This window comes from Labrus bergylta, chromosome 21 (assembly GCF_963930695.1).
Source record: "Labrus bergylta chromosome 21, fLabBer1.1, whole genome shotgun sequence".
In the NCBI taxonomy this organism is placed as follows: domain Eukaryota; kingdom Metazoa; phylum Chordata; class Actinopteri; order Labriformes; family Labridae; genus Labrus; species Labrus bergylta.
The window spans coordinates 13,199,067-13,208,593 of NC_089215.1; the positions used below are offsets into that span (position 1 = coordinate 13,199,067).

Below are 9,527 nucleotides of genomic sequence, written 5' to 3' on the forward strand. Positions count from 1 at the left end.
TCTAACTTCAGGCTGTGAGTGAGGGACATGTGTGAAATAGAAAACACTGGAAAATGTCCGGGACTTTCTGCCAAAAATGTTCTAGAACGTTTCAGGTGTGCATACATAAATGGTAAGTGGACTTGAGCTTGTACAGTACAGCGCTTTTCTCGTCTTCTGAATGCTCAAATAGCTTTTACACCGCATGTCACACCTACACATTCACTGCCGCTCACACACTAATGGCAGAGGCTGCTCTGTAAAGTGACCATCAATTTGAGCTAATCACATTCTTCGCTGTCTAAGAAGTAGAAGGAGCAACTCGGAGTTTAGTGTCTTGTCCAATGACACATCAGACATGTGGCTGCAGGAGTTTTGGATCAAACCCTCAACCTTCAGGTCGAGAGACAACGTCTCTACCAACTGAACTACAGCATGTGAAAACACTGGTAGTCTGTGGACTACTGGGGGCCCTGGGATTGAGGCCCAATGACAACTGGGATTGGCTCAAACCCCAATGCGACCCAAATGCAACAAGCGGATTGATATCTAAAAACAGCTAATGTACGTTATTTGACGGGGATAAACTCAGTGTATGAGAGGACCGGACACAACACACATCTCCTCATTTACATCTGATTTTTCTTTATGTCACAGTCTCTCAAGCTAAGATGAAGAAGAACTTTTCAAAGTGTTTTGTAGTAAAATATTGTTGTCATTTTGAACTACAAGCAGACCCAGGTTGGTTGTTTCCCCTTTACTACAAGACTTTATGCTAAGCTAGGCTAGCCTCACTCCAGTTTTGTTTGCACAGTTTCCAGTCACACCCACAGTAAAAAAACAAGAGTTTACTCTCCAATCATTTACATTTTTTCCTCAATAAATGACGGTTAAAAATCGACAAAATATATATTTTCCATAAAACAGCTTTATTAAATAAAAAGCTCATACAATATAACATATGTCACATAAATAAGTTTGGGTAAAATAGAAAAGTTATATAAACAGCCTCTACATTACATATGTACACACTCCTATAGATACACCTCTGAGTTGATTAAAGTGTTCCTGTCTGAGTATAGTGCCTCTCGTTTAGTTTGTTCATACAAAACATACAATGTATTAACATCTCAATGTACAAAGATAAAGAATCTACAATATTTACAATTTATACCAAATGAGTCACATTGACAAGTCTGAAACTCACAGCCTCATTTTCTATTTAAATCTCGAGTCTTTGATCTATTTCCTAAAAGAATCCGAGTGCTTCAAAACTCCCCAAAGTAAGTTGATTATACTGCAGCACAGATGATTTCAGACTTTTGGGAAACCTCATATTTCACTCTACGCTCTTATCTAGGATTTAATTTTGTGCATAACTGGTAAACTTGGTTGGCAGATTGTCCACAGGATAGACGGTAGGTGCTGTTTTCATGGTGGGCGGCCCGTTTAAAAGAGTCCAGTGACACTTTGTGACCACTTCTACCAGGAAGATCTTCAACAGGACCTTGGCAAACTCCTTCCCCACACACATCCTGGAGCCCCCGCCAAACGGGATGTACTGGAACCTGGACGAGTCGCTGGAGGGTTTGGTCATGAAGCGCTCCGGCTGGAAGTCTTCCTTGTTGGGGAAGATGTCTGCCACATCATGGGTGTCACAGATGCTATAGATGACGTTCCAGCCCTTTGGGATTTGGTAACCCTGAAGTGGTGAAAGGAAATACTCAGTAAGGAGACTGTTTGTTTCAGTAGTATATCTGCAAGCTAAGAAACACAGTTCTATATAGTTCAGAGAGATCTTTGTGAACTTACATTGAGCTCAAAAGTCTTGAGAGCCACTCTGAAGCCTCCGGGAACGGGAGGGTTGATCCTCAGAGTCTCTTTGATGACACAGCCGGTGTATTTCAACTGCTCCAAAGACTCAATGTTCAAACTGTGGAGGTCCATCCCCTGCTCCTCCTATAGACAGTCAAGAATAAAATGTTAGGAAAAGCATCAACCAGAGCTGAGTGATCATTGGGGAGGAATAGGATAATCATCTTGTTTCAAAAAGGTGACTTGTATTCCAGAAATATCTGAGAAGTATCTATCCATAATGAACTTGTTTACTTTAGATTAGCTTGTTAGCCCTGTTTGCCTATCCTGGATTCAGACAAGTCTTATTATCCTGATCAGGGTTTAACACGTCGGACTCTAATGAGCTTTACCAAGAAAGCTTAAATGTGACAAACTCTCTCTAGGAAAGCACACATTACACTAATGCTGCTGTGCATGCTGATACAACACCAACAATATGTTACAGTAAATATTAGCAGAGCATTAGTAAAGTCTGATTCAGGCTAAAATACTAGATGAAAGTTTTCATGAGTACTCGGGTTGTCATGATATCAGATTTGAACTGGGATAGTAAACTAATAAATATCAAACTAAATTGACACCGTGGCAACAAAAAGAGAAGTCCTAGGCAGACAATGTTTGGTCATTTCTTGTTTTTAATAACCAAAACTATCAGGCAAACTCCTGCACACTGAAAAACTGCAAGCAAAATCCCTGAATGTTGGTATTTTATCATACTGGAAGTTGCATGGTGTTAATTACCTTTTCCACTAGTTCCTGCCTCAGTTTATCCACAACGTCCGGGTTCAGGCCCAGGAACATGACCAGAGAAGTGGCGGTGCTGGCTGTGGTTTCATGGCCTCCAAACAGCAGCTCGGTGGCAGACTCATTAATGGCCTGGAAACAGAGATGAAGACACAGAGTGAGTCCAGAACCAGCCGTCAGAAAATCAGAAGAGGTTTTTACTGTACTTGGCAGTCTGACAAAGTTAATGTGATCATCTCAGTACCTGCATGCTGATTGGTTCACCGTTCTTCTTGTTGCTGTCTATGAGCTGCTGCAGAGCGTCTCTGTGTTTGGGTTCTTTGTCCGAGTCCTGCAGCTTCTTCTTGATGTTCTCCTCGATCTTGGAGTGGATGAAGTTTCTCGCCTTCAAACCCTGGAGGACAGAAAGAAAGCATGGGGAGGAGGAGGAGGAGGAGGAGGAGAGGTGGAAAGAAGGGGGGAGAGGAGTAATGAAACATTAGAAGATGACGCTTATATTCATCATATGGACACAGATAATCTATTCGTTTTCTTAATAAAGAGGATTTGACCTTAGTCTGTAGTCTATTCATGTAATTATTGCATCCTACTTAAAAGGCAGCCTTCAAACTGCTTTGGCTTTTTATTTTAGCGTGCATCTTTCTATCAAGAGCTTTGTTTGTCAAAAGGTCAAGTTTTCAAAATGTATATTAAAAATAAACAAACAGCACTTTGACTTAATTTTCAAAATGGACAAATTTAAAAATATACCTCCGTTCTTTTTTTTAAAATGCTGAGACTTAATACTGGTTTCACTGAACAGAGAGGTTTAATAAGCTATCCATTAGAACTAATCATCATGCATTTTAGCATTTCTCCTCGTGGTTATTTTCAGATTTTTTGCACGTTTTAAACTTCAATAAGAAAGCAATGCACAAGGATTGTGTTTTCCTCTCTTACCCTATACAGTCCGCTGAAGGGCACGTCGATGGGCAGAGAGAACAGATTTTTGATCATTTCTTCAAAAGCTTCCACCAGCTCTTGCTCGTCTGTCTTGATCTGATCCGGCTCAAAGCCCAAGAGGATCCTCATGGCAATCCTGAACATCAGTCTCTTCATCTCTGGGTAGACCAGCACGCAGGAGTCCTTGTTCAGCCACTCCTTCACTGCAGCCTGCACTTCCTCCTGGATGACGGGGATGTAGAGCTCTAGAGCCTCCCTGGAGAATGCTCGCATGATGGCCTGGAGGACAACAGGAGGCGGGTCAGACTTAGAAAAACATCTTAAATTATATTTAGGTGAAACTGGAGCACTAAATAAAGAAACACTTTTTTTTATCCTTCTCAAAGTGCAAGTACACTTATTTAAAAAATGTTCTATAATAAGGTCGATTTTTCTTTTTCAGCAACTGAAGCAAAATGAATACTCTTCATTTCTAAAAATAAATCCTGAAAAGGTGTTTTTATTATTTTTTTAGGATGGAATACTGTCAATGCACGAGCAGATCTTTGTCAATAATTATTAAGCAAAAAAGTTAGTAGCATTCCAGTGATCATGGCACTGTGGCTAAATATTGGCTCAGTTGTGTTATTTATGAGAAACTGTCCACATGTTAGCTGTTGAGCTCCTTGATGCAAATAAAGAAAGCTCAGGTAGTTAGAGGAAGAAAATAACTAAATAACTGCTCCTCACTTCATAAAACATGTTTTAACAAATCATGATGTACTATGAGTACAGCAGATGATAACTCTGAAGTTTCTGACTCACCTTTTTCTTGCTCTTGTGTTGGGCTCCGTGCACGTTAGAGAGGGTGTCCGATCCCAGGATGGTGCGCACAGAAGCCGGCCACTGAACGGACACGAGCTTGTGCTCCCCCAGCAGAATCTGCCTGACGTTATCCGCTCCGGTGACGCGCACTGTGGGATTCCCGAAGAGGTGTGTGCGGTAGATGTATCCGTATTTCTGGCGCTTCATGCGCAGGAACTTTCTCCTCTGCAAACAGAGACACCATACACCAACGATCAATAAACATTCACAGATCATACATCCCACTACACACATGCACAATCAATAAGTTAAAAATGAAACAACGACGATGATGCATTTACAGACGATCCATAGTGCGTAAAAACTGTCTCGTGATTTAAGAGTAGTGGGTGCAGAAAGTAGCCTACTTTTTGTGATACCAAAGAAAAGTAAAAATCCATGCAAAAAGTTTAAATATTTCCTCTAAGCGCCTGGAGCATCTTAAGTGGATATCTGTGATGTGAAAGCAAACTTGAGCAGCTGTTTGATGAGCTTACCTGCAGGATAAGCTGCAGAGTCTCTCCAATGAAAGGTAAGCCCATGGATCCGGGGGGCAGCGGGCGAGAGCAGCTCGGGTCTCTGCCTCGGATCATGTAAACCTCCCACAGCTTCAACGCCACCAAAAAGAGCAGAATGGGCAGCACGATTGTGCAGAGGAAGGTGGCCAGCAGCGTGCTCAGAGCCATGTTTGCAGTAGGAGAAGTGGAGTAGCGCAGGTGAAGCTCTGTCAGCGACGGAGGACCCAGGCTGCTCATCCTGCGCTTTTATAGGCTGCTGGGAACGCGGGTCAGCCTGTTACCTTCTCCTCCCTCAGATAAATTAGTTCACTCAAAGTTCATCTTTAATTGTGGGTGTCGCTGGGCTCCTCCTCCGGCCTGTACTGCGCTGACTCGCCTCACCATTTGTTCCAAGGGCCGCATCTTTAATCCCTACCTCCTGTTGCACTCAGACAATCCGCGGCGGATTTCACTGAGAAAAGGTGATGATTCCCTGCGAGACAATGGAAGCGCGGCCCAAGACGCCTTTGTTGGCAATCAGGCAGCTAGTTTACACACTCATTAGCTCGGCTTAAGCCCCGCTTGTAGGATCAGCAATCATGCCTGCAGGGCGGCCTGCATTCAAGAGCAAAAAGCTTTTAAGCAGCACATTTTCAGCTGCTTAAAAACATGGAAAAGAGGCTCGAGGAATGTCTTAATCCCTCTCCGCGTGGGACTCTCCGGTGCCATTCAAAGTTTACCCCAAATCTTAAATTACCTGATTTTATTTAGCAGGAAGCAACTGCATGCGGTCACACTTTTTATTGTTTGATTGATGCGTCCTATACGAGCCTGACGTCTTTATGATGTTTCAACAGAAATATGAGAGATGGATTGATGAGAATCACTCCGCTGTCCTCTTGTTGACTCAGTTTCCATCAGTGTGTTTTCAGGTTGAACCTCCTCCTAATCTTTAAAAAGACTTTAACCTCTGCATGAATGTTATAAAAAAATGATATCTCTCTCAGAGAGTTCAAACTTGGGTCAGCAGCAGACGGGCGGGGGAAACAAGCGCGCGCGCACACACACACACACACACACACACACACACATACACAAACCTGCATGCACGCACACATGCACGCAAGGTTATCCCTCCGCCGCATGTAAAGTAAACACGGAGCAGAGGAGGCGCTCATCTCACCACATCCTCACTCCGCATTTGGACTCATGTTTTTTACGACGTGCAATAACGTCAGGTCGTGTGTGTGTGTGTGTGTGGGGGTGTGCGTGCGAGTGTGTGTGTGCGTGTGCGTGCGTGTTTGTGTGTGTGTGGCAGGGCCAATCGGTCAGAGTGAGACAGCTTGGCTGCTGCTTTTACAGCGACACATTACATGGGTGATCAGTCTGTTCTGGCTGACTGTGTGCGCCCTGAGGTTCACCCCCGCGTGAAGGCACGGCAACTATCACCGTTACAGTCATGTGTCATTTATAATTTATTATCTGATCTCCCATCGCTGCTTAAAGTCAGATTCCACTACTGACGCTTTGACTGCATGCTGCACACAAGCAGGACGGTAGCATCCATCTAAACGTCCATGTCTTGTATTTGTTTCTTTTACTTCACACAGACCATGATTATTTGAAAGAGCACATTTAAAATAGTCTGAACCCTCACCCTAACATCTTTAAGAAATAATGAAGAAATAATACATAAAAATACAAAATATATGATCACCCTTAAACCGTTACCGAAGATAACTTTTCTCCTAAGATTTCAGTCTAACACACAAAATATAAGTGAGGGGAATTCCTGCTCTTTTTAGTGATCTGGATCATTTGGCTCAGTAATGACAGCCAGCTCTCTCGGCTCCCTAACGTCTCTTAATTTGGAAATATTTTGGCTTTTGTTAAATGAGCCAAATTTAGTGACGTTTTGACAATAGACTGTAAACAATAAAGAAGCCTGAGTGACCTCACCCTTTGGTTTATGAAGGGCTGTTTTGGATGCCCTTCCATGGCGATTGCTATATTGGAAATTCTGACTTTGCCAAACTTTCGGTCACCGACAGAGCTGGAACTGAGGCGGGCCTTCAGCCTCCTGCCAACTCGCATCCTACATAAAATAAAACAGGTTATAGACGAGTGACATTTTTTTTTTTTACCCCCAGTGTGTGCCGATAAAGACATGAGCTAGTCACACCAAAATTGTTTTTTTTGTACCAGGCTGTAAACCTAATTTCTGCTGTCAAAACACACATTTTAATATGAGATGTGTACGGGACTTCAGGGGATCCTTGAGCCAGCCACATGCGGACACTCGAGGAATTGCAGTTTTTTTCACACTGCATTGTCTTCATTATTTAACTCTTGAGGTTGCTGCTTTGTTTGACCTCTGATTGATGTGTGTGCATTTATTTTACTGAAATTATTTATTCATACAAGAATAGGTTTGCCTGTGGCTGAGAGGTGCAGTGAAAAGATCATTCCTCTATTCTTCTTGTATTTAATAACAACAAGGGAAAACGGGAGCCATGCAGCTCCCCTCATGCACTTTAAGGGGGGGCTTGTCTTCAAGGTAAGTTTTCAGCTTGCACTATATTTCTTATTGCATAAAGACACAACCCATAGTCTGCACAGTATAGTTTACCTCATCAGAATATGTGTCTTCAGTTGAAGAGCAAGCTAAGCTAGAATAACCAATGATATCAACAATTCTCTGCTATATCAGCCGGATGATCTTTAAACATCTGGTGCTTAATATAATCTTCAACTGGGGCAGCAGTAATATAAAAATTCCCAAAATAACTTGTGTTCTACTAGGTCAAATTCAAGGCACTCTATGGGGGACTCCATGGGCCAAGTGCACTGCAGGCGGGGAGAACCCAAAATGGTGTATCACAAAGAAGGGCTCGATCAAAGTGGCGAGATGACACTTAAGTGAAGCATAGACACAATATAGTATACACTCACATTGTCATTGATTTTGAGGTCGTTTTTATTTATTTAGCGAAACCACGTTGTACACCTGGCCCTGTATGGAACCATTTATAGCCATAACTTCTGTGCCGGCTCCACCAGCTGACCAACATCTCCTGAGGCTAACACACCTACAACTAACAAGAACCACATACAACCCCACTCAGAAAATGTAACTATCCCTTTAATTATTTTTGAACCTGAGCCCTGTACGTTGTTGTATTCACACATTTTTTATCACCTTTAAAAACTATTGAATGCAAACAACACAACCTAGGTTAACCCGCTGTGGGGCCTGGGGTCAAAATGAAGCCCTAACTGACCCCAAACCCGCTTCTCCTGCTTTATTCTAGCCTTGCATCCAAGATGTCAGATCATATTTTACTGATCAAAACATTGTTTCCTATTATGCCTTTATTTAGGACTGAAACTTTGCACATCCCCGTTATTTTTTATGTTCCTGCACCAACTTTAGAGCACTTCAGTTACACTCTTAGATATATTTTACACATTTTAACAAAACGTTTTATACTTATTTAACTGTTTCCCAGCAGGCAGAGTGACGTGTGCCTGCTTTAATCATTTAAACTATTTCTGTTTATGCACCTAAAACACCGGGAAACGGGTCAGAGGCACACATTCCTGGAACATATTACCAGCACGTAAGAGACTGTGACAACTACTTAACTTAAAAAAAATTCAAACATTGGTGAAAAACAAACCTGTCATGTATACATATATAAAATCTGTCCTCTCTTCTGGTGCCCATCCCCGAGGGCTTCTCATGCATTATTAACTAGCTAATTGTAAGTGTGTCTGATATATCTTCTCATCTAAATTTGTTTTCCATTTTGTGTGTCAAACTGTCTGTGAGTGTGTGTCCTATACGGCCCTGTTAATGTAAATCTGTTTTTTTGTTGGTACTTGCCTTAGGACTATAGATGAAATTGAGCTTTTGTGCTGTTGTCCATCATATTTACATAGATGCATGTTGTTAAAATGTTGATTAATGTGCTCTGACCTAAATAAATAAATGAATCAATAGATACTGGGCGTGATCAGGCAGAGAGCAGCGGGTGATGCCTGTTTAGGGTGAGTGGGTTTCCAGCTGCTCTTGTTGTAGCTGGTGAGTTTTTCTCATCACTGTGTGAATGTGTTCAACAGGATTCTGCTGTTCAGGTGTGATACAGCAGGGGGTGGGGGGTGAAGGGAAGTTCAAGTGTAGAACTGCAGCTCACAATACTGCTGCACTAACTCACTGTAAACCATAAACTGTATGAAACATGGACGTAGTCTCTGTGAGGTCACCCACTGGTTCCTGAAGCACATAAATGATGGCAGACAGGTTGGAAATTATATCTCAACCTAACTCTCAGTCAATCTATTAACAGACTTAAGCTGTTTCACACAAGCACTCCTGAAAACGTCCCTGTCGGACAGATTGGGGGTGTCTCAGGAGGCAAGACACAATGTAAAAAAGATGGCTTACATAGCAGCAGAGTCCCACACTAAATCAGAGTTTTTATAGTTTGAAGTATCAAAGTATGAAGTGGTTTCATTACATGCACAACGATCGCACCAGTTGCACTTCAGTGCCAGGATATTGAAGTCATAACCCACCGCCTGCTCGCTCTCTGTTATGGTCTCACATCAGCTTAACCTAAATTCAGGCAGAAATTTTACCAGGGGGCGAGTCAGGTCTTTACC

At 42.3% G+C, this 9,527-nt stretch overlaps 1 protein-coding gene across 1 annotated transcript; it reads right to left on the reverse strand.

Annotated features, from left to right (window-relative positions):
• Window positions 1–889: 889 nt before the first annotated feature.
• Window positions 890–5,527, reverse strand: cyp26a1 (cytochrome P450, family 26, subfamily A, polypeptide 1). Its single transcript, XM_020638252.3, has 7 exons — window positions 4,863–5,527; window positions 4,327–4,551; window positions 3,520–3,801; window positions 2,825–2,974; window positions 2,578–2,712; window positions 1,792–1,938; window positions 890–1,681 (listed from the first exon to the last, which is right to left on the reverse strand). The coding sequence occupies exons 1-7, from the start codon at window positions 5,118–5,120 to the stop codon at window positions 1,343–1,345; spliced, it is 1,536 nt and encodes a 511-aa protein (XP_020493908.1). The 5' UTR covers window positions 5,121–5,527; the 3' UTR covers window positions 890–1,342.
• Between the last annotated feature and the right edge of the window lie 4,000 nt (window positions 5,528–9,527).

Excerpts from the sequence above, each read along its gene's own strand:
- cyp26a1 (XM_020638252.3), bottom strand. The coding sequence starts at position 5,120 with ATGAGCAGCCTGGGTCCTCCGTCGCTGACAGAGCTTCACCTGCGCTAC. Across the intron at positions 2,975-3,519 it reads CCTTCAGCGGACTGTATAGG|GGTTTGAAGGCGAGAAACTT; the intron begins GTAAGAGAGGAA and ends TCTGTCCTCCAG. Across the intron at positions 1,939-2,577 it reads GGCAGGAACTAGTGGAAAAG|GAGGAGCAGGGGATGGACCT; the intron begins GTAATTAACACC and ends GACTGTCTATAG.